The 25,770-nt window shown below is 41.7% G+C and overlaps 1 protein-coding gene across 3 annotated transcripts; it reads right to left on the bottom strand.

The window, feature by feature from the left end:
* Positions 1-351: 351 nt before the first annotated feature.
* Positions 352-25,050, bottom strand: LOC131125994 (inactive ubiquitin carboxyl-terminal hydrolase 53). 3 transcript variants are annotated; one of them, XM_058068101.1, is made up of 17 exons: positions 24,708-25,050; positions 15,643-16,156; positions 13,732-13,824; positions 13,531-13,665; positions 11,940-12,050; positions 11,162-11,244; positions 10,933-11,017; positions 9,630-9,776; positions 8,651-8,800; positions 7,839-8,001; positions 6,451-6,597; positions 6,162-6,293; positions 4,527-5,292; positions 4,394-4,449; positions 2,950-3,004; positions 2,229-2,887; positions 352-1,116 (listed from the first exon to the last, which is right to left on the bottom strand). In XM_058068101.1, the coding sequence occupies exons 2-17, from the start codon at positions 15,784-15,786 to the stop codon at positions 1,034-1,036; spliced, it is 3,009 nt and encodes a 1,002-aa protein (XP_057924084.1). In that variant the 5' UTR covers positions 15,787-16,156; positions 24,708-25,050; the 3' UTR covers positions 352-1,033. The 3 variants fall into 3 exon arrangements, with proteins under 3 accessions (XP_057924084.1, XP_057924086.1, XP_057924085.1); XM_058068103.1 differs by having other exon boundaries at positions 24,603-24,708; XM_058068102.1 differs by lacking the exon at positions 24,708-25,050 and adding an exon at positions 16,285-16,707.
* Between the last annotated feature and the right edge of the window lie 720 nt (positions 25,051-25,770).

Genomic DNA, 25,770 nt, shown 5'->3' with positions numbered 1-25,770 from the left:
AAAATGGTAAACTTCTGGGTTTGGGGCTAATATGAACAAAGACGTATTGGAAATGGAATACAAATCGTAGCTTAAATGTTATGTTCTATACAGAATGTTGTATTTTTTCTGAACTTGTTACGATTTTAAACATTTGATTGAGCAAAAAACGGCAAAAGGGGTTTGGGTGTAATTACGTGCAGACAACAACAGGGGGCAGAAAAGCACCAGCATGTGAACATGTGAATGAATGGTACAAAATCTACTAAATAGTCACATTACCTTTAGTGTAAATCTTAAATTATATTGTTTTTTTTTATTTTACTAGTACTACTACTACTAATCTTATGAATAATAATAATATAGGCAAAATTAGTCAAACATTGGTTTATTTTCTTGGACAAGTGGCAGTCAATAAACATAAAACTCATTTGCAAAAATCTCTGGAATCAAATCCTTGTACAAACCACGGCATAGATTCGAACCTTTTGTCATTTTGGAACAAAAAAATACAAAAAGGCACTGTGCAGTAAAAACTCTGCATTACATACTAAACCAAGGAGCCAAAAACAAATGTACAGCATTTTCCTACAACAACGCTTGTATGTTTTGGAGTGTCTATAGTGATAATACAGTGATAAGACATTTGTGCTAATTAGCATTGGCGATAATTGCCCGTCACCTTAGGAGAGTTGATCCAGCGGCATTTATCCAAGAGACAGAAGGAAGACACCTCATTACCCACACAGATCCCTGGGATCTAGTAAAGCCAGTACAAAGAAAGACTGTTCAAATGGTGGAAAATTAGCATTATTCGACACTTTTTCACTCAGTAGTCTTTAACTTGGTAACCCTGATAGGAGGATTCTCAGTCCCCCCCCCCTTTCTGTACCTTTCTGCTTGTGCAAATTCAATATTCATCCTTTTTTTTTTCAACAATCTCTTTGGCTTCCACATTCTTTCATCTTGCGACAGACATTCAAACTGTACAACAGTCATAATGCATAGTTGTTTTTTTAATTTTTGGTATTCATTATTGTTGTTTTTGCTCCGACTATAGGAAACCGTGTTCGTCCAGTCCTTTCGGCATCACAGGGTTCCATTTCACGATAGGCTTCGGGGAAGAAGACGAATACCCTACAGAGAAACAAGAAAAACTAATTATTTTTACAAATATATGAGGTGTCTCGGCCCGGGCATGAAGAATCACATCACGGTCTTTGACTTGATGGACTTGTACAAGTTTTGTTTGTTTATACTTATATAACACATGCAAGCTGTCATTCTCGTCAATAATTGACGAGAGGAAGGATCACTTGATACTCCTTCATGAGCAATCGCATCGTAGTCTGAGGCTGTGGACTATTTTTCCAAGGTGTCGGGTGGCACGTGTCATTGGGGATCAGATGAGGCGGCCGTGCTTGTGCATCAGCAATCAAATTGGAGGCTTTATGGATTATTTGTGGGATCTGTTGTGCATTATTTGTTTTTGTTTGGTTTGTTTCTAGGGCATCTACAAGGTGGCGGTTGTCATTAATAACTGGCACAAATACATTCTTGTATGCGTCCTTCTTCTTTTACTGCATTGTTTGACAAAGTTCGAGTGCCATAGCCGTTTCGGACTCCTCCGTACGCACTGGTTCTGGGCTGCTGAAAGTCCCGGTGCCCACCACATTTCCCCACCCTTCGTCCTCCGTGGAGCATGCTTCCAAGCGGAACACTTCGTCTTTTTAGTCTGGGTGCTTCCCGGGAGGTCAGGAGAACCGGGATGGAGAGGGGCCAGGGACACCCGACTGTCTTTGAGCCCTCATGGGGTGACAGAACCAGGGGGGCAGGCCGAGATGCGCAAAGACCCCATATGGATGTTTTAACAAAAAGATGGTGCCACAAGATGAAATGAATATGGGACTTTGTAGTTCCAACATTATTTGATTAATAATAAGATAATAATTTATCCCTGAAATCCCGATTTGCAACATTTCCACATGTCACAACAGTGCATGTATTCTAGCTACATATCCTGTTTGAGCCTGTGACGACGTCACGTGCAACCCAGAGATGATGCGTTTATTTACGTTATTCATGTGGCTGTCCATACCTGGCGGGAGGACGGATTATTTGTTGGCGCATAAAAAAAGTATTGTCTAGAAAGGAACACCTGAGTGGCAGGGTGTAGTTTTGACATAAACCTACTAACTTTGAATAGAGGCAAACATTCAGTTGAAACATCACCGCAAACTTTAGAGTACCTGGCTCTGGTCGGTTGCTGGAAGGCTCTGCCATCTCGTCATCCGGTGCAGGAAGTCCTCTGGCATCCACATCACTCTCCCCTGAAGAGGTGTGCTCATCCGCTCTCATGTACAAGGCGGGCCTCTTGTGGTACTTGGCCCGGTAGGTGTCGGTCATACAGTTATCCACTGAGAAGTAGGTAGTGGGTAGAACCATGTCAGGGGAGTCGGCGCCGTCGCGGCCCGGTATCCTCTCTTCGCCCTCGCTGGCTGACATCTCGTTCCTGTCCTGGTCTGAGGACTTGGAGCTGGTGTCGGATGAAAGCCTGTGCTCGGCGGGCGTCTCGATCCAACGGATGAGGGTGGTGTGTGAGAGCACGGGTGCTGAGCCATTTTTGTCTCGGCTCAAGCGGGCTGGTATCGGTGGCAGTTCGGATTGGTCAGTGTGAAATGTTTTTGGTGGTAAAGGAGGTGGATAGTTGTGCAGAGCGAGCCCCTTCATGGTGGCCTCTTCGTGCTCTGAGAAGGGCCCCGTTTGGTCATCCGAGCTGTTCCACTCAGAACTGCTGGTCTTTGTCAAGTAAGGCGGCACCGGGCTGATTGGGCTTTCCACGTTATCTTCCCTTTCGCTGTCCACGTCATTTTCTAGGACTCCAGGTGTGTATCGGAAGGCTCTTCGTCTGGTACAAAAGTAAAATTAATACATCTTCTCACTGACACGGTCTATTTTTATTTCATTTACCTTTGTAATGGCTTGTTTGGGTCATACAGGTCCGGAGATTTTCTCCCTTGCTCACCTGGAGGAGAAGAAAAAATTAAATTCTGGGTTTTGAAAAGTACAAAGCAAAGCAAGCTAACATGTGCCGTGGCTTTATCTTCCTACCTACTAGGACTCTGTTAATTGACCACTTGATAAAAATCTTTGATACACTTGCCAGTGGATTTATGTGTTGGCAGGTCTCTGGTTTGTGTGTGTGTGACAGGAAGAAAAGCTCTGACTCACTCGTTGGTTTGCATGTATAAATGACCAGACCCCAGAATCCCCATAATAGACTTTTTAGGGGGGGAAATATTGGGGTCAAAAAAGTAATTTGGTGTAGAAGAACATCAACTTAAAGAAACACAAAAGCACATCCATGGTTTGGTTTGAGTAGTGATCCGCTGACTAACCAGACGTAGGACGGGGAGTGAGTGATGCCATCTGCGATGCGTCAGCACTCTCTCTCAAAAGCATTAGAGGCTAAATCCTTTGTGCTGGCATGCAATTACACCCGGGGGGGGGAGTGGGGGAAGTCAGATCACCCCGCCCTATACTCCACAACGCTATTGCATTTTTAAGCCGCTAAGTCCATGCGGCAATTCACAATTTGAGGCAGATGATCTGCGATCCCTCTTCTCCCAAAATAAAACGGAACAACTTCTGATTGGGGGCGGTTCTGGCGGGGTCTGATGGTTAGCGCGCAGACCTCACAGCTAGTAGACCAGGGTTCAATTCCACCCTCGGCCATCTCTGTGTGGAGTTTGCATGTTCTCCTCGTGCATGCAAAAACATGCTAGGTTAATTGGCGACTCCAAATTGTCCATAAGTATGAATGTGAGTGTGAATGGTTGTTTGTCTATATGTGCCCTGTGATTGGCTGGCCACCAGTCCAGGGTGTGCCCCGCCTCTCGCCCAAAGACAGCTGGGATAGGCTCCAGCACTCCCCGCGACCCTCGTGAGGAAAAGCGGTAGAAAATGAATGAATGAATGAATGAACTTCTGATTGGAAGTTTCCAGATAACTAATGTTCAAAAGACAAAACATTTCTTAATGGAAAGCCATTATGGATACCAATTATGCAATCGTGATAATCATTTCAGTAGTAGGACATCACTGGCAGAGTTTTGAGAAGATGCCTTTTCACTTCCTGGTTGCTGCGGAGCAAATATTTCAATGCAGGCTATGCTCTTCTAAAATGCACTTCTGCTATCCTGTGAATGCTTTTTTGGTCCAAAACTGAAAATGTGATCTCTTCTATGGTAGAGTTGTATCATCACCTCTTTGCGCCCTTTGTGCAAAAAACATAAATGTTATATAAATACATCTTGTGGAGTGAACATACGAATATGGTTATACTGCAGTGATGTTTTCCTTCAATCAAGCTTAAGAGTACAAATAGAAGAATAAATCAAGTAAATTGACTTACCAGTGGAAAAAGTAGCATGCAGGATGTCATTACTTCCCTTTGGTGGGAACTGATCCCTAAAAGTGCATACAATCCATTACAGTTCCTCATTTGTAAACCTCACTGGATTACAGTTTGCTGTACAATACGTTACCGGCTCAAATGCAGCTCATGTATGGGTCGTAGCTCCTTGGAAGAGAAGTTTTCAACCACAGGCGAGTCCAAATTTGCAGAGCTGTTGCTAATCCTGTCGCTGCTCTCGTAGCCCGATTCAGTCCGCTGAATCTTCCAGTTGTCGTTGTAGACCTTCAGGGTGGCGGTGCCCTTTGGCCTGTCCTTGTCCGAGTCCAGCGAGCTGCGGCTGCTCCCGTTCTCTTGCCTCAGTTCATCTTCGTAAATGGTCATCAGGCTCTTGGCCTTCCGCTCCTCTCGGCCTGCCCACGTCAAGTCCCATTCCTGTGACTTGCTGCTTGAGCGCCTTCTGGGGCTGTGCGGCCTCCGTTCTGGACTTGCTCCGCCGCCACGGCCACCACCGCTGCTTAATACACTATCCACGTTGAGTGCCTCTCTCATGGGCTTCCAGGGACGACTGGACTTGCTGCTGCTGTTACTGCTGCGGCCGTTCGCAGCACTTCTGGGACGCCCTCGAGAGTCCTGGCTGCTATCGGTGTCGTAGCCGTTGGATTGATTCTCCACCCTCCTGCTGTAATGCCCGCTGCTGGGAACACTGGGTAGCACCCGGACCCTTGAGTTGGATTGGAGGGGCTCCTGGAAAGACCTGGTGCTAAGGTGGGTGGCTGGTCGGTCACTGCGGATGGGGCCTTTTCCTTGGCTGCTGTACAGGCGAGTCTCAAGGTGTTGCTTGAAACCATTTTCCGGGGGAGAGTTCGAGCGAGAGTAGATGCGGTCTTGAGGTTGATCTGAGGAGAAATGAAATACAATTTGTGACAACTTCATGTGCCATCAGCAAGCTTGTTGCTAGCTATTTAATTAATTCTAATGCCTAATAAAATCATGGGCTACCGTTACTGCAGTAAAACATGCAAAGTTAAAACTCAATTCTGAACACATTTATAGCAACACACGAGCACGAGTCTTATTTATATCTTAGATGGCTTATTTACTCTTATTATGTCAAATATGTTCATTAATAAGAGTATGAAAGTAAATATAGGGGTTTTAGTTCTGTAATAATGTTTTTTTTAAAAAACACATTGGTCCGAAACAGGTTTTCTCTGCTCTAACTGCAAAGATATTCCATTTATCAATAAGTTATCCTACTCTGCGGAAAGTTACTTGTCACAGTCGGGTCTGGAACCAATTAACTTCAATAAACCATTACTGTAATGGCTGTGTGTTGACTGGTCTTAAGTGGATAGTAAATTGATACTGCCATACAAGCTGTACACTGACTAATCTAAAGTACTACATATCCAGGTATGATTTGCATACTATTGTCTCTTAACATTTTGTCAGATACTGCATAATGCACTTATAGGATGGGATAGCATTATCCTGTTGTTGTCCTGGCGAGGAAAAGCAGAGGTTGTGACTCAGAGAGAGCGGGATGAAAGACACTCGGCTCAGACGAACGTCAGCAGTTAATCCCCTTTCTGACACGTCGCTCCCTAACAGCGGGTTACATAAGGGGCCAGAGAATTGTGTGTGTGTGATATTCAGCTGTTGTGTTTATGTGAGTAATCACATGCAGATACCATCCGTGTGCGGGGTGCTGGGGGGGGGGGGGGGGGGGGGGGGGGGGCTGGGGGGGAATCAGGAACCAACCGACCTCTGTAGCGTGACTCCGGCCTGCGTTGACCACTCCGATCAGAGTCTCTTCCGGATGAATGCACCTCACCGCTGGCTCGATGGGCGACTTCCCTGAAAATCTCTTTAAAGTGACGCTTGAGATCAATTTGCACTGTTACAAAAAATGAAAACAAGGAAACAACAAGAATAAGACAAATGACCAACATCTTTTTTTATGCATTCATCTTTTTGTCTTTTTGTGCACTGTGGGTCACATCACCACCTAATGCCTTGCTATGCAAAGTATCCTGTATAATGTTTTTTACTACCTGCTCCTCGTCCTCCACTGTTATGGGCACTGCCCCGGCTAAAGGCGGAAGGAGATTTCGGTTTCAAGGAACCTTGGCTCAGCAGACCGTTCAGATTCTCCTTGGTCAGGTCTAGCTTCTCGGGGGATGGAAGAGGAGACTGAAGACCTGAAAGATGGGGGAAGAAGAAATTAATACGTTTCTCAGCTAGTGTGACATTGTGGTTCGCTTCTTTTTATACTTGTGAGACAAGCTAAGAAATCGTCACAAATGTGCCATATGTCACTGATATGACTGACTGTTTTATTTTGATGAGCTCCTTTTGATGCTTGTAGGACATTTTGCTTTCTCACCATCGTAGGTGAAAGGCGGACTAAGAGTCAAAGTAGTACAACAGTCAAAGTTAAGGCAGTGTGTTGTTGTTTCGCGATATTTTAACATGCAATTGAATTAGAAGGCATCGCCAAGCTTTTGATTTTGATGACCAGTGAAAAGTTTGGAGACATTGTATCACTCAATTGCATGAGAAAGTGTCTCCAAACTTTTGACTCATATGTACTCAAAAGTTGGAGACGCCTTCTGATTTAATTGCATGTTAAACTGTCTCCAAAAATGTTTTTAACATAAATTAACAACATTAATTTTGGAAATAAGGGTGATTATTTTATTGGAAAACTAATGTTTGTTAAAAAGACCACATTTTTGGCATGTTTATGTCGCTTTTTTCCCCTTTGTATGGCGGTCCTTGAACGCACCATATATAGCTTTACCCATACGCCCACAAATACACTACATATTTTCCCCATTCTTCTTTCACTTTGTCGTTACTTCAAAATGCAGATGCCGTGTATGAATGCATAAAGGTGAGGATTGATGACATATGATGTCCGTGTTGAGTCCAAGTGTGCATATTTATTTAGTGCAAAACCTCAAGTTAATTCACGCTCGCGCACTCCACACGTCAAACGACTTGAAATCTTCTTTCGAGAAAACAAGCTACAGGCTCGTACCAATGATGAGTCTGCACTCCTTTTATGCTTTCATTTGATGCTGTAAGCTACTTTTATGAGACGATTATTTTGTTCAATGCAATCAGACCGAATGTAACATGTAGCACTTGTATTGTGCAGGCCGTAAGTGTGTTGTTGGTCTTGATGGATGTAATGTGTGACGGGAAGACGAACTTGAGTGTCCATGAAATGACTCCCGAGTTCATTGGCTGTCGTCTTTCCTTCAAGTTAGGCTTACACATCAGTGGTCATCGTTGCAAGACACTTGGTTACACTGTACTAGACTTTGTTGTATATACAATGCATAATAAATAAATAGTATTACATTACATTTCCCCCACCCACAGATCTGACAAGATCTTCAAAAAGTGTCCCAAGTGAACAAATCCTATATCTTACCTTCTCCATTGACAGGGGTCTTGTTCTGGGTCTGCCTCAGGTGTTGCTGTGACACGTCCTCAGCCGTAATGGCGCTGCCTTCAGGGTTGGCATAAAACAGCAGAAGAGGCTGGAAATGACCTTTGATACATTTGCTGACCACATCTTTCCACTTGGACCCCACCTACAAGAAGACGCAGGGAAATAAAAGATGACTACGGAACCTGAGAGCAGATGTTTGGACATCACCAGAAATTAAAATTGGGGTGAACCTCGCCTGGAGTGTGTGGAACAATCACATCAGCTTGCAGGCTAACAGATGGTTGTTTGGTTCTTAATTAAGCAAAAGGCAGGACGAGATCGTAGCAGGCAGGTGGAACGACGCCAATTAAGACACCATGCGATGCATATTAAATGTGTAAAAGTGTTTATAACCAGAACAGGTCAAAAGTGAATGAGAAGGTGTCTCCAAACTTTGGACATTTGATTTTGTGTTTCACATTTAGACGTATGTATAATACCTATGCAAAGTTTGCAGACTTCTTCTCATTCAAGTGCATGGTAAAGATCTTCTATTGTGACAGGAGCACCTTGCTGCTTATATATTCCTTCCGGCCGTTTGTGCTTTCCACAAACCTTGCAATCTTACCTGCACTCGCAAAGTGTGACTTTTTTCCCCACCTGAGTTCAACAGCTGCCACCGTGTTAATGTTCAAGTAAAAGCTGTGTTTTTTGTTTGTTTTTTTGGTTTATTGTATTTTTACAATGTGTCACAGGCCCATAAAAACCTCCACCTACATATGGTGTTCTAACAGTCTTGGTCAAGTGGTTACCTCTTTAACTGTGGCATCGTCAAAGAAAACCCACTTGGAAGACTTGGTGTGGTAGGCGAAGGCACAGTAATGGCGGCTGGAGTAGCAGATCATCCCCACCAGCAACAGCTCGCCCTTTTTGGCGTGCTCGTCAGTCACCCTGTAGAAAAGCTGCACACACACAATAACGCTTTAAATCACAACTAACAGAAAGCTAAAGGGCAGCGGAGGGAACAAGAATGAGGTTTTGTTTTTGCCTCCTGTGTTTCCTGCTCAGCCAGTTCTCACCCTTGTGAACAATAACAAACAAGTAGCGGGGGGGAGGTCTGCCTTTTAACACCCAACAATGTCACGTTAAATACTCCCGAATGAATCAAGGCTTTTGTGGCGTACATCAGCGGGAGCTTCAGAAACATGAACCGTCACAAACAGACTGAATACTTCAGTACAAGACTGAAGTTATGCAACATGAAGAGGCCTCGTCTGTTCTGAAGCTCCGCTTGAATTCTGTTGCTTGTGAAGCCCACACAGAAGGAGCACTGCTTTTGGGTGGGGTTTTTGCGCTGTGTGACCCAGGACAGCAGGGGCCTTTTCATCAGCAAAGGGAGGGCAACCCCAGTAGGAGTTTCAACTGAAGTTTAGCCTGGGGCCACATTTTTCAGATATTTTTCCACTATTATTATTTTGTACATAATGCTCATAATGATGTTACAAGGCTCTGTCATACTTTGACGTTTTTACTGTACCTAATGGATAATATCATAAATAAACCCATAAATGTATACATTAAAACATAAGCAATATGTTTCCACTAGACAAGCTCAAGCTCATTGTTATTGCAGGAAACATCACATTATGGCTGCCGTTAGTATGTCAGAGGTTCCCAGTGGGGTACACGTAACCCCGAGGGGTACGCCAATTGTAAAGCATGAGTCAAATGTCCTCCAAACAACACAAAATAATACTTGTCAAAGATCTTCTATATATACAGGAAGCTCACCGCGGAGAGACTGAGGTGAGGCCCCAGTGAGCGGATCACATCCTCAGTGAGGTCCGACTGGTCGGAATCCCACACAAAGCCGATGGTGACAATCTCCGGGGAATTCATGAGGACGCGCCTGATGCGAATCCTTTGTCCGCATTTGCTCTGGACCAAAAAAGAAAGAAAAAGTAAAACTAAGTAAAACATCAGGACAATAAAAGGAAGTGTTTTTTTTGCATTTTAACAATATTCTAAATCAGTTTCAATGTGCCTTCGGGAAAAATCTAGGCATCATAAGGGCAACTACAGAATAACTGGACAATATAATCAAGGCCTTGAAGAACAGACAGTACTGTGTGGCACTGTTCACTGTTCGAGGCCTTTGATGCAGTCGACCACATCGAAAACTCCTCTTTATTTGTCTCGCTCAAGTTGCAGACTCCTGGCTATTTGATTGTCAAGCTAAGATACAAAAACGGTTCCCTGGTATCACGATATAAATGTCTTGCTGCATCTACGTACATCAACGTTACCGCCATATTGGATGTGGCAAGGCCGTCGTGTCAGTGAATACAGTAAAATGTACTTACTTTAGGCGCCTTTGTACAAATAAATTGAAGTTAATGCCTCTTGTTTATGCATTCACACACACTAACATACTTGGGAATCAGTTAGGCCCTAATACCAATGTATTTGATAAGCATGTTATTTATAGGTTAATTGGTGACTCCAAATTGTCCATAGGTATGAATTTGAGTGTATATATGTGTCCTGCCATTGGCTGGTGACCAGTCCAGGGTGTACCCCGCCCAAAGTCAGCTGGGGTAGGCTCCAGCATACACCCTGCGACCCTAATGAGGATAAGTGGTATAGAAAATGGATGGAGTACATCTGTACTCATTTAAGAGCATTGTTACTTTCACTCACTACGCTCACATGACACAGCCACACATCACTAACAAACCAACTGCTTGTTACGGGCTTCTGTAGCTGTGCTACCCATGTCACTCATCCATCCATTTTCTATGCCGCCTGTCTTCATTAGGGTCGCAGGGGTATGCTGGAGCCTATCCCAGCTGACTTCGGGCAAGAGCCGGGGTACACTCTGGTCGAGTTTGTCGAACACTGACTTTCTTTTTCTTTTGAAATATATAACTGACAGCATACACTTTCTTCCATGTTCCAATCTTATTTTGTTGGAAAACACTGAACAGCACAAGGTAGTTATAATATAATATCAATAAAAAGTTTAGAAAATTGCTGTCCCAAAAATGATGGAAATGGACATGCATGCTTATTTAACGCATAAAAAAAAACTTACGGGACAGTTCCTCAGGTCTCCGACCGTGCACGCTGCTTGTAACAGTTCTCCAAATGAATCATCCTTGCGCTGAAGCATCTGCTGACTGAAAAAGAAGACAAACACGCAAGATGTGAGACAACTGAGGACTTGGGGGGGGGGGGGGGGGGGGGGGGGCACGGTGAGGACACTCCCGGGATGCAAAAGTGCAGGGACAACAAGAGCGGGACAGATGACAATGCAGCCTTACCAGAGTGCGGTGGTGGAGACATAATGCACCAGCTCTATAAACGGCAGTGGGTCAGAGGATGCCCCGCAGCTACGGCACACAGACTGAGAGGAAAGAGGGGGACGAATAAAGACAAACAAACTTCTTTAAAAACTTTACAAATTGCTAGCATTGCAGTATATATGCTGAGCCAGCAGTGGGCAGTGTAGTTCAAATCCAAATATATAAGATAACATCTTAACTTAACATCTTTTTACAATTGCAAGAGTGACATTTTTTTGTGTGTGTGTGTTTACAAGATCTCGCAAGATTAAATCATGACTTCTCATTCAGAAAAAAAACAGTCATGGGCACAAGAGCTGGGACAATAAATCACACAAAAAATGAATACGAAATGAACTGACGTTTGCCAGTTTGACCCTGGAACGGATCATTGTTAATTTCCATTATGTTTTCACAATGGTCGGCTCCAGCTAAAGTCAGCATCTCAGAAGGCCCCGGTGGTGTCTGCCTGGCTATAATGGATGTACACCCAAACACACACACAGCATCTGTGATTTACCCGGTACTGCTGATGCTGCATGGAGACCACAAAGGAGTCCAAAACCAAACCCCACAACTCCCACCCTCCACCTCTCCCTTATTCCATTCAAGAACATGACAGATTGGAATCTCACCGTCTCAGACACTGATTCATGTACCTGTCGGACACCAGCGTATGTGTAGGCATTCTGTTTGCTTGACCAGCCCCGAATCAAAACAATAATCAAGTGAGTAAGTGAAATGGTGTTCCACTGACCTGCTCGTAAAGCGACATGGCAAACTTCTGGTGAGTAATGCATGACTTTGAGGTGCACGCGTCCGTCTCTTCAGGCACAATATGAAGATGTATCCTCTCCAGTATATTTTCCTGTCAAATAACAATAATCATTTGTATGTATTGTATGTATTATGTGGAGGACTAAGCTAAATACAATCAAAAAAGGTTCATTTTAGGCCTAGAATGGGGAAGTTGATCAAATATTAAAAGGCCCGCACGGCAGGCCTGCAGAGGTTACAGTCTAGAGCGTCACAGCCTGTTAATCTGACACTGGCTGCAGATAAATTCTGCTGCTGCCTCGACCACTGCCACCGTCATTCATTTATTTTGCCAGAAGAGAACAGAAGTAATTTAAGTCTTTCATGTATAATAACATTGTACATACATTGTGCTTTTTTTAAACAAACTAAATAGCCTTAGCTTATTTACGCAACAGAATGTCATTTTTGTCTCTACATGGTCACATGGTCACATATTTACAATTTTTCATCTGCTCATCGCATGCAGAGGAGCGATTGCATTTATTTTAACTTAGCGGATCTATTGCTGTTTATTATGAATGTTTGTGAAATGTAAATTTAATGCGGAGGAGCGATTGCAATTGCTGGGTTGCATGTGACTTGCAACTCAAGCATGTGGGTGGGGGAGCAAACAAGCATAGTCATAGGAAGACATACAACCAACGATGAAGCAACAGTGACATGTTTTCACCGCTGCGCTGTGCGGGGTTTGGAACATCATTCCAAAGTAAATCACTCTTACTGGCCAAAATAATCATCAAACTTACTTATTTGTTCATATGATACACACAGAGCAATTAAAAACATCATGCTCTGTCACCTTTCTGATTTCTGTTTTCCGTGCTCTGTGAGGCATTCAGGCACACTCGTAATTATGACTGTTAAGCAATAATTTTTTTTCGTTTTTATTCACACACGTCTCCGATATACAGAGGGCAGCCATAACTGTGATGTGGCCTGCAATAAAAATGAGTTTGACACACCTACATATATATATGTATGTGTGTGTGTGTGTCTGTGCCTATGTCTTATTACAATTGGCATACCCCTAGGGGTACACATACACCACTTGGGGAACCTACACACTACAGTTTATCAACATCTTGTATGAATCTTGTTTGTGTTTTAGTTCCTTTAGAACATCTTTATGCTTGAAAATGCTTAATTTAGGTCAAGAATATATATAAAAACGTTTGCTTGAATAGGCTTCTTTTTTTCTCCCCCACACATAACATAGGGTTGGGAAGAAAATGTAATAAATATAATACAAGAATAAATGCATATAACAAATGTAAAAAATATTTAAAAATCAACTGGTGTCAACATAATTAATTATGCATGAGGCATCCTTTTCCAAAGCGCACAAATGATGCAACCTCATGTATGTGCAGAAAACAAACAACCCCGACCGGCACTTATATAATCTGTCATCCTGATATTTAGCGGCAGTGTGGCAAGCACTTGATGGGAAGGGAAAGGAGGAACAGAAGCTGTTTTCAATGACCTCACTTGTTGCAAACAAATGGCTCTCTCTCCTGGAAGAAACTTACAAAGCACTCTGCGGCATCGTCCATGAAGCCCAGTTGGAAGCGCTGCTCGTCCTTAAAGGTCTCCGCCAAGGCGTGACGCAGGTTGTCTGAGGGCAGCGCTCGCTCGCGACTGTGCTGGAACTGGGAGAATATGCTCTTTAAAAAAAAAGAGGAAATCTGTTAGACTGTAGACAAAAACAGGAGAATTTGCACTGAAAATACCTTTAATGCACAAAAGATGCATGACTCCCCCAAACAGAAGTGCCCAGGCAGCTGCCTCAAACTGCGGCGAAAGATGTCCAGATGCCAAAGGACCTACGAAAAAGACAAAAACATTTTCAGTATTTTTTTTTGGGACACAAGGTCATGCAAGAAGAGCAAAAACAAATGTTCATCTCCAACCAGCTCCAACTAGTGTCTCACCCTCTGAGTCATGCTGAGTGGAGGGTGACCTCACTGACTGGAAACCATGAAGTAACCACAGGCCCCACAAGCCAAACTTCATGTGTATTCATACATCGCTCGGGAAGGGCGCTGACTAAGATGTGAAACCTCGAGATAAGTCTTATTTTGGAAAATGGTGGAATGCAGTGTAAGGGTTAGGCATGAGGACACGGGTTTACAACATTAGGGCATGAACTGGACGTTTAAATGATGTACTACCAGTACTGTGTCCCGTGTGTGTTAATCAGGCTTTGCTACACATCTTAAAATATAGCCAGGGGCTCTGGCTTCATATTCATACTGTGCTTTGCATGAGACTGCTTACTTTCTGTGACATGAATTTAGACTAAGCACATAACTGGTGTTGTGCTTTCAGAAGAATGAAAGGAAATGTGTGTCCATACTGGGGTGAAAGCACTATCCATGCTTCTCTTTGTAGAGCATCATGTGTATTTATTTTTCTGTTGTCTCCGCCTCCCTGTGGTTTCATTCCTCCACCATTGCCGGCCAGGACAACGGAGGGTGGGAGTAGCAAGTGGGTGGGTGGGTGTGTAAATTTCACTTGTCTGGCTGTCCTCTCCAGAGTCCATATTATTGTTATGCTTTTAATTTGATGTTCTGCCTTTCTTAGTTTTATACACAATACATAATAAATAAATAGCATTAGACACCACCCCCCAGCACCCATTATGTATATTCTATTAGCCGCATAGCTGTCAACTCTCAGACCGTGAATGATATGCTGCAATGGCTGAATGTAGCCTCCCTGTTGTCCTGTAAGTCAGGCAGGCACACACACTTTACCTTGCAATTTAAGCAATCAGATAACTGGCTGATTGATGATTACGATTAGAGCTGGGCCATATATCGATATTTATTTTAAGCACGATATCAAAAACAAGCATATCGTTCATATCAATATATACTGGATTTGACACAAAGGTCTCATGTTTCAAGATGGTGCCGCCTGAGTGCAAGCTAGCAACAGCTCTGTGTCTTCTGCTGTGTTTTTAGTGTTTAATAGTGCTCCATTTATTACTTTCTTATTGTTTTTTGTGCCATACCGAACCCTCAAGCAAGTGTGTAGTTATGGATGTTCGTCTTGTTACGGTTACGTAGCTTGCCAGTTGCACCACTGTTTACACTTGAGAGCAGCTGTTAGCTTTGAGCACCCCTTTGCTATGCAGAGTGATCGGAGATCCCCACGGAGATATGGAGGAGGAGAGGCTGCATAGCGGGAGTGAATAGCAAAAAAGACGGTATAAAGGTTGCTGTATGAAGACAGCATCAACCATGTTTACAGTTTGTAGTTATGGGGAACATGAGATGGAAGTGCTAATGGCGCTAACCCGGCTACAGAGAAACTACTGTGAAGATTAAATTAACTTTCTATCTTTAGATAATATACTATATTATTTCAGTGGCTATATTGTTCAATAAGATTGTTTAAATTTTAATAAAACTTTGCACTCATATTTGGCTGTGACTTTTGTCAAAACTCACATTGTGGAAAAAATATGGGGATATATATCATATATCAATATTCAAATATATCTAATAATTATATATGAGTTTTGGTCCATATTGCCCAGCCCTAATTAAGACAGACTTAAGTACAAGGGGCAAATACTATGCAGCCAGAATCCAAATAGGTCCATAAGTGAATACATACGTAGTAGTAGCACCTACCTGCACAGCACTGTTGAGAAAGCAGCTGTTCTGTCCGGGCTCGTTCAACAGTCCTTTGGTGGGTGCCAGGGACAGCATGCTCCCTGGCTGGTAGGACTTCCCAAGGTTGCCCCCCGGCTTCCTGAAAATCCTGACCCATGCCATTGGGTAGTGGGTTCTGCACAGCTTTGAGCAGAGACACCAGGACTAAAATAAAGGTGGGGGGCAGGGAGAATTGGGGGGTGGTGCGCCCCCAAAAATATGAGGTTGCTAGGTGATTCCGTGGGATGCTGCAGACTCCCCGCTACACATGGGCCACTAGTCCAGGTTTGCACCACATGCAGATGAGGTCTCCCGGGGATGAATAACGAAAACTACAAAAAAACAGTTATAATCCAAGTGGCAAGTCTTTGCAGGTGGAATTTAGATGCCTTGAATTGATCATCTTGCAGCCCACACAGGTGAATCTGCTACATGTGATGTTGACATACAGTGGTCCATTGGAAGGTCATAGTATCCGCTTGAATCCAGGTTCCTATTGAAGACACGCTTAGAATCAATACATGACATACAGTACAGGACAGATGGGCAACCTGTGGCATGTGTACTATATATTCAAAAAACATCTGTTACAAAAAACACTCTCAAGACACACTGTATTACCTTATTTACTGATGGCTACAATAGCTTGCTACAATAGCGACAACGATGCTAACTTGGCAACACCAATTCGTCTATTACACCTTATAGTCTGGCAAACCAAATGCAAATGCAAGAAGCAAGCCATGATCTGTTCTCCAAAATTAAAGTGGATCCTCGGTTTTCCCCATTAATCTATTCCAAAAGGTCAGATGAAAACCGAATAAATTTTCCCATAAGAAATAATATACAGGTTGTCCTTCAGTTACAGTGTTCTGAGTTTTGCTGTTATGTGGTTATGTACAGACTCTCCCATTTGAAATATAAAATGCACTTCTGCCACCTAGTGGCCGTTTTTCGGCTTAAAACTGCACCAAACGTGCTCTCTTTTAACTGTGGAGTTGCATCATCACCTCTTTGTGCCACAAAAGCAAAAAACATAAAAGATGTATAAGTACGTCTTTGAGAGTGAATGAGTTAACCCTGCATCCATCCATTTTCTATGCCGCTTATCATCACTAGGGTTGCGGGTATGCTGGAGCCTATCCCAGGTGTCTTCGGGCGAGAGGCGGGGTACACACTGGTTTTTGGAATGTGGAAGGAAACCGGAGTACCCGGAGAAAACCCATGCACGCACACATGGGGAGAACATACAAACTCCACACGGAGAATTGAACCCAGGTCTTGAATGAGTTACCCGTTGAATCAAATCTTGTTTTTGAGTCGTATCATAACATGTTTATCTAGATTTCAATCTAGATATGCTTAGATTTTTGTCCTTAAAAAACAAGCCTATTCATGTGGATGGCAAAAACTAATTCATATTCGAAACGAATATGTGCCATAATTTCCACACTAGATAAGTATAATTTAATGTGTGAACAAAAAGGAGCCTGCTGCTAACCAGTGGGTGGCACCGAAGGCCTTTTGCCCAGGCAAGTCAAGAGGTTTTCTTTCTGTCACTCACAGCTGTGACCGGAGTTTTGAAAGAGGGGTAATTTATTAACATTTGTTCGATTCCTTTCATTTTTTATTTTTTTTTACCCACATAAAATTTTGTTTGGCCGTAACTTGAGAGGCTCCTTACTGAACATTTTAAGGTATGTCAACAAAGCTTGCACATTAACTTTTACAAACAGCTTTTAAAACCAAGGCCAAGGTCGAGTTGAACTTCCACCCGGTAACAGTGGCACAATCTTACACTTAGCATTTAGTGAACGATATCTGACTTGAATGAAAAAATGTTCATTCTCCGTCAGTGAAATGAAATTCTAAAACAAAACAATAACCAAATGCAAACAGTAGCTAGAAAATGTAACTTATTGTCATTCATTAATCTTCAGGTGTTCATGTGAGTGACCGACACACTTCCATAGCTGAAGGAAGGATGAAAATAGCCTATAAACACATTTTGTGCCTTTAATTTCCTCAGCTTTTCCTCTTTCAGATGCCTTTCAAATGCCACTTTGTTGTCTTACCAGCTACACAACAATGCAGGTCTGACCTATTTTCTTAAGACGAGAGTTGGCGCATGGCATACTATTACGAGTCACAGTGCGAGGTGGCATTCAATTTATTCCATTTCCCATCCAGGAAAAAAAAAAAAGAAAGTGCAAAGCCGTGTGCGCTTACTTTGATAGCTTTGATGAATGTTTATATTTGTGCTGAGTGTGCCAGTATGATGTTATTACATTACTGAATTCTGCTTTTCATATGTACATTTGTATACAGCATATGTATACATCATGTGACTCCAGATTCCATATATCATGGAAAAAGCAGCGTTAACACAATGAAACTTCCCACATGATCTAGAGATCCGCAAGCTTTCAGCCACAACCGGTCGGAGAAGATTTGCCACCCTGGAATTGCAGGAATCCTGGATGAATGATGGATGATGATGACGATGACAGGGCAGCCATGTAACCATTCAACAGTAGATTGAAAAACTGTGACGTTCAGCGACCCGCATCCAATTCAATTAAACATGCAGAAGTTCTCGGGCTTGTACTTTGCAGCTGGGCTCCATGGCAATAGGATTCCAAAGCAATCACTTAAGCTCAGAGTTGCTTAAGAGCTGCAAGTTTTCAGATTAGTTTCCGGGTCTGGCAAGGCAAGTGTTCTGACTGTATGCATTGCAACAAAACAAGCAGACATTTTCAGTAACTGCTGCTCAACAACTAACTTTGACAGTAAAATTCAACATCTGCAAGCCATTGCATACATCAAAATAAAAAGGGGATATGATGACATTGTCAATCATAAATTATTAAAGGCATGGCATGGATATGCAGAAAATGAGGTTAAACATAATGTTGGCTTTGGACACAACACACATCTTTAGCATTTACCATTAAACTTGGGATTCATCGTATTTTGTCCATAGTTAACTCGAGATGTAAATCTGTGGTAAATGATTCGATACGCAACGACAACAATTACGACATCAAATTTTACGGAGAGAGATATACACTTTGGAAGTAAGTGCCATTCTTATGTAACTCAGCAGAATTTATAGGTCCCGTCTTTTATGCAAGCCAGTAAAAGACGAGTTGCAGCCCGTACTTTGGACACCTACAGTCAAGAATTTTACCGTATGTAAACATTTCCAATGATTGACAGCACCATAAGGATCATTTTTCTTTCCACTGAAAAATACGGCCTTACTCCGCCACCGAGCGCTGACAGATCGAGAGCAGTCTACTTAATATGCAATGAAAAGAAACTATTGATACCAGTGTGGAAATTGGGTCACTGCATCAGCAAAAAAAAAAAAGTGCAAAAAAAGAAACCCAATGAACACAAGAAAAAAAGAACAATGGGGAACCCATTAATCGAGCTTAATTTGTATTATGACGAGGAATTTTCACTGCACTTTTAATGGTCTCCAGTACAATATGGGATGTCCAAAGTGCGGCTCGGGGCCATTTGGTGCAATTTTTTTTTTAATTGACACTCAATTCTACAACGAGTGGGCTAATCTAAACTCACATTTTCTTAATTTTGTGTCCATGTTTATTTGAATACAACTGAAGGACCAAAACATAAAATGTCCCCCGTACCATAGCAATGTAAATAACATACACAACCTTGCCTACTTTTGAGAGAAGCCCATTAAGTAAACCCATTAAAAACATTATGTACGCACTAGGGGCCACCATATGCTCATGACACGATTCATGATTCTGGGTTCAGAAGAATGAGGCCAGATGATATTTAACATTGCAGTAAGAAAACTACCAAATAAAGGACTGGACAATTTTTTTTATTTAACCGAGTCACAAAACAATGCAGGTGCATTTTGAAATGTTTTATAACTTTTGTAACTATTCTATGTTTTGATAATGTGCAGAAATCGTATTTTGATCTGACAAATATTGAGTATGTTTTATCAAATGTGGAATTCCTACAGCTTCTGTAAAAAGCACCCACTGAGCAGAGGCACTATAGAGGGGGAGAAAGGTGAGGACAATCCCAAGGGCCCATGACTAGCAGGGGCCCCAGTAAATAGGTAAATAATTTTGCTATTTATATACTCACAAAACAATCTCTATTGTATTGTGTAGTAAAAAGGTAAATATCCACATTGACCAAAAGTGAAATTCTATACTGACTGACCACCCCCCTGTTACTACATGAAAGGGTTTGGTCCACTATTTCCTTCATCCAGCATGTTGCCACTTCAGTTGGCAGTTGCGGCAGAAGAAAGTGAAACAATGCTGCCAGTGCCCAGTAAAATAATTTCTCAGAGTGAAAAAAGGAACAGCAAAAGACGAGAGAAGAAAGGCAAATGAAAAGGGTGTCAATAGGTGACCTGTTTATTTTAGTAGTCTAACCAGTCTGTGTAGGGTTTCCGCTACCTGTAATGGATTGTGGCGTAGCGCCACAGTAAAATAAAAGCTGCCACACCTTGGAAATTAGTTTTTGTTTGTTTTTTTTCCCCCATTGACTGCTGCTTTCATTGCAGGCATGCCCATAATAAACACATAACTACATTTATTTTGTGCCATTTTGCAGTGCAACTCCGTGAGTGACAGGTGACAAGCGGTAACAACACATAGACCAACACTGTCCAACTACTGGTGCAGGGGAACTCGCATATACAGCAAATGGTATGGTAAGGGAACAAAATGCTGAAAATAAATCTGCTTATCACTTGTGTTCAAATTTTAAAATGAAATGCACATATTTCACAGACAAGGCAAAGCAGAAGAAACAGGAGATTTAAACGACAGAAGACGGTCTCCAGGCTCTGGTTTCCGTCACTAGCTAAGACTTTTTTTTAAAAAGTAAAAAAATATCAAAATGGTCCCAGAATCCTTTGATTTGTCAGTATGCGGCCCTCAGTGGAAAACTTTTGTTTTTTGGTGGTTTACACTATTACATCAACATACTAATGAAGGAATATTCTTTGCTTTCACCGGTTTTACAAGCAAATACATCTGTTTTCCCTAAGGCGGTGGAGGAAGCTCGGTCTTCCACTGCAAATAAAAGGTTTTGCACACACACAAAAAAAAAACAATCCAGCGCTTCTTTCCCTCGTCATTAGGAAAATGCACAAGCTAGCACCTCACAAGCAAATCACCCAGAGAGGTGCATCAGCAAGTCAGACAGGGGGCCAAGGGAGTTGTGAAGAAGGATCTTTGGCCACGTAGTGGTCGGGAATTGGCAGAATTTCTTCCGATAGCCATCTGCTGATGGACGACCTCATTAGGGAACGGCTCCTTTTGCTGCACGGGATGGAGAAATTGGCCCGTGGTTGTGTTTTTGTACACATGTCCAAGCTAGGATTGGGATTTAACTCTATTTTCTTAATTTAATTAATTAATACATTCATTATTATTAATATATTATCAACGCTGTAGGCTTGGCTTTGTCACTAGGAGCACAGGTGCTCCGAAATGAAACATTTAGCAAAGTGAAATTTTTAAATTGTATTATTAAACTCAAACAACGTACACAGTAATACACTTGTACATATAAACACAGTGCCATCATAAGGACCACGTCTCCCTGGGACTATTTATGAAAGGGTCATACATAGCCTGGCATACTACATCCTGTACACACATGTACTAAGCTATACATACACCTCCCGTCTCATGCAATTACTAATGGGGTGTTGTCCGTACGGCCACCAAGTATCTTTCGTATATTTTTCTTGTGTCAGGTTTGGACAAAATGACTCATACACTTTCATTTTTTTCTTGTTACCTCTTGTTTTTTTTCCACGTTTATATTTTGTTCCTACAATGGGCTGTTCACAGGCCTATAAAAAAAATGCGGTACACACTTTGGACATCCCTGGTTTACATATTTCACAGAGAGGACGCCGTGTAAACAAATGAGTGTGTCCAGGCTGTGTTTTTACGTGGCACAATCAGGCAGGCTTCCACAGTGGACTTGTTGAGGCACACTCCGGCCACAAGCCTCTCGTGACCGCTTGTTGATGAGTAACTGCCTAATGAAAGAAACACTTCCTCACTTTCTATTTTAATGTGCGCCACACAGGAATTCGGAGCGGAGTTATGATGCATAAAAATACAAAAAAAAAAAATTTTAGCAGCACTTACATCACAAACAATAGTCATCTTTCCTGCATCACTGCAGTATCCATCTGATAACATAGTAGCTAGTTAGCTCTATGTTAGCGAGTGCAGCTGCACTCACCGATGCAAAGCACACTTTATATGGACTTATTTCAGGAGCAAAACGCGAATGAAAGGTTTGACAAATGTACTTGCACAAGTGTTCCCTTTGTATTTTTTCCCCACTCTAATTTCAAGGCACATATGCAAGTTAATTAGTCGGCATAGTTTTTCAAAACCATTGCCAGTTCTGCACAGGTCTGAATTGTAACCAAGAGCTTTAATGAGAACACAATTGAATGTCACGGTGACGAAGCGTTGGCTTTGGGTTAGGTCATATAAGCAACTGGGATGAGTCATGCTGATGTCATGGAAGTAGAAATAAACTCATGATCTGCTCTGACAGTCTCCATTTACTGTGACCGCAAACTAATTTTCGAAAAAATATAAAATTATAAAATGTCCTCAAACAAAATACCAAAAAAATTAACGCAGGAGAAGAAAACATACATGGCAGCGTTTCACAGCAATCCGTTTTTTTAACTGTTCACAGGGGTACCTTATTTTGCATTTTAAAAAAAAGGACATCCACAAAACAGCTGATCATTAGAAACGTTAAAAATAGAGGAATACGTGGTGTGCAACTGCGGCCTCAATATATTGACATGTGCATACTCTGTTTCGTTCATCTCCCTCCTCAAAACAGGCAAGAAGAGCGTTCGCTCTCAGCATTGGTTTCAGCACTCTGGTGCGTTTGTTCCATGAACGACGCGAGCCCTTGTGTCAGTCATACGGCCGCTTTGTCTCACAGGTGGAGGGTGCACCACTTGCAGGTACACAGAGTGTAGAAGAGCATAACATAGTAGAAATAAAATGAGTATGTTGCAATATATTGTCATATATTTTTTTGATTTTACATTGTAGTTTTCTTAGTAGTGTTAAAATCGTGTCTCCAATGTTATATGTATTGTATTGTTTCGTGACACCTCTACTACTTACATAAGTGGTCTGCAATTTTACTTGTTTTCACACTTGTATGACAATTAGGTATGTTAAAACCTGTGTTGTACGGTTTTTATTAACTGGGGAACACTTTGTTAACTTTTGAAAAATCTCTGCAAGGTCAGTAAAAACAACATTTTGACCGTGATTACTTTTATTTCCATCATTTAATTGCTTTTAAATCCTGAACAAACATTACAGTGCTTTATTTTGACAATGGCAGGGCAATATCTGCACATTTTCAGCATATTATCGCTAAAAAAAATTCAAGTCATCATAGTGTCTTCATTTTACTACATGATTAGTATCACTCCTGTTGTGAATGAATGTTCTTTCAATGACTTCGACCACCTTGACCTCTTGTGACCTGAAATCAGTGACCTTATAGTTTCGGAGTACACAGATTGACTAACTGAGGTAATGTTTACATGGCATAAAGTGCTCTCGTTTGGCAGCTTGCAAACAAAACTGGTTCCCCAGCATGCCTCGCTTTATGAAGGAGGGAAATCTTCCTCAGTCGCAGTTTAGATACACAAGAATATATTTAAAAATGTTTTAATCATTACTTTTTCCATTGGTGTAAACAGGTACTGCAACATACTTGGCAGTTGATCGTGATATTTTGCTCCAATAATTTGTCTTAATAACGCAACTGATGTACAGTATTATAAATAAAAATAATAAGTAAGAATACTGTGTTTTGAACAGTGTCAGTCATTTAATGTAGAATAACAAATTAGCGTTTTAACTAGGGGTGTCACAAGATTTAAATGTGACAATAGTTCTCATTCAGAGTTTCTCCATAATAGACACTGAGCTTGGGACAATAATGAATTAATCACACAATAAATGAACATATATACATGTATGTCTGCCTCCAAACAGTCAGGAAGAAGGTTAACTCTTGCCATATATTTTTATATTGTGTTTTTTTCTGAAAAGTAATCTTGTGCTTCGTGACAGCCCTAGTTTAAACAGGTTTTTGTATTGAATAAGAGTACCTAATGTTATGTCCGCACATCAGGTTCAAGTTGTCGACGTGATGACGTCACGCAAATCATTTCGCATTGGCAGCTGTGTTATGGTAATTTATTTAAATTCACCTGTCACGGAATTAGCGACGTTGGTTAAAACGACACAAACTAACATTATTTATTAACATTATTTATAATTTCCCTTAAGATGGGCTTTTTATTGTCATTTTACTAACACATAGGTCACTTTGTTTTGGCTCAAAAGCCAACAAGTGTATACGAACCACAGACAAATGTACAGCTGTAACGAACATTGACAATAATTTTATTTCTAATCAAAAATGAGCGCAGTTGTCCTCCTTATTTAGATGTTGCAACGCAGACAAGGTGTACCAAATGTTATGTCCTTTCATCATAGCACAATTTGTCCACGTGATGACGCCACACAAAGCATTAACATAGGCAGCTAGTTTAACCAACAATCACACACACGTAACGTCATTTTATCAGTTTTAACTCATATATCATTGCCTTTAAGCGGTTAACTATGTGGATGTCCGCCTAAGCGCCACAAAAAACGAACAATTGAGTTATTTCGACAACTTTTCCTCTGGTTAGCTTGCCATGGTATGACAACAGGTACGTCACTTTGCTAGGTAGGTAACCTTAATCAAATGACAGTTAACACGTCTAAGTAGTTTTTTAACCGTTTTCAACAATATACGTTTTATTCCACCTGCTGCTGACTTTTTAGGCCCTTCCCGATTCCTCGACTTACCTGAGCTCACAACCAGGTACATTTCCCCACCGGAAGCGCAGCGTAAACAGTCAATTTGTGGATAACAGGAGGTAAAATACAGATGAAATGATTTAAACACCTTACCTAGACGTGAATGAAGAACGTATCCGAAGGTTTCAGCTCCACAGTCCAAACTAGAGTTGCGAAATTGGTGGGGTAAAGTAGGAGGAACCATCCAATAAACAAGGTAGACGAGTGGTGGTGCTTCACAAGACACGATCGCCCCGGCAGATATAATGCAAACTTTCCTTCTGGTTTGGAACCATAAAAATAAATAGATAAACAGAGTCTCCCTTTGTGTTTGTTTTGCTGCTGCTTCTGCTGCTGGAAGGGAATCGGCAGCTATGGCGGCTCGCTTCGTCCACTTTGTTTCGGCACCTGAAATATTTCAACTGGATCAGAGATGTTTTGTGCAGCGAGATGACAAGCCACGCCTCTTCCTCAACTCTCTGTTTACTGCAGTGTGTGCCATGCTCGCTCCACGACTCACACGCACACGCGCATCTTATAACAGCTTTTACTCTTTTTTTATTTAAAAACTTGCAAATTTGACAACATGCATTGCAATTCAAATTTTTCAGTAATTTCTACGTCTTTACCAGCGTGTCAAGGGAATGATTGTCGACGCCTTTTGTGGAGTGTAAATATTCTCCACTGCATACTTGTAGCCCAGCAGCGATATTTAACATGAAGATAGGAAGAGAGAGAAGAGGAGAGCAAAAAGAGGCAAAAGTGATGTAAGGCTCATGTTGTTACACCAAACACCATCTGCGTGATCCTGTTACATAAAGGAGGTGCAATTAAAGCCTAAACACACAAGCTCTATTCATGTTTTTTTGTTTGTTTTATTTTTTTTCACTTTTATTTTCAGTTGGAATTTTATTTCTACAAATAGTTGAAATGTATTTGGTCAAATTTTGGGACCAAAATTTTGTACCTAAAACAAATAGTGTACTAGATGACACTACTGCATTCTGTTCAAGGGAGAATACACATGATAGAATAAAATCAGTGGAAATTGGTTTGCCCAATATAAAAATGAGTGCATTGCGGTACACCCCAAAGACCCCCATACCCCAAGATACACAAAATATAGGATTTTTAAAGTGATGCAGCTCCACAAGGCAATAGAAAGAGTACACAATGA

Source organism: Doryrhamphus excisus, chromosome 3 (genome assembly GCF_030265055.1).
Source record: "Doryrhamphus excisus isolate RoL2022-K1 chromosome 3, RoL_Dexc_1.0, whole genome shotgun sequence".
Taxonomy (NCBI): domain Eukaryota; kingdom Metazoa; phylum Chordata; class Actinopteri; order Syngnathiformes; family Syngnathidae; genus Doryrhamphus; species Doryrhamphus excisus.
The sequence above is the reverse complement of the archived record's forward strand: the minus strand, read 5'-3'. Positions and strand labels throughout refer to the sequence as shown.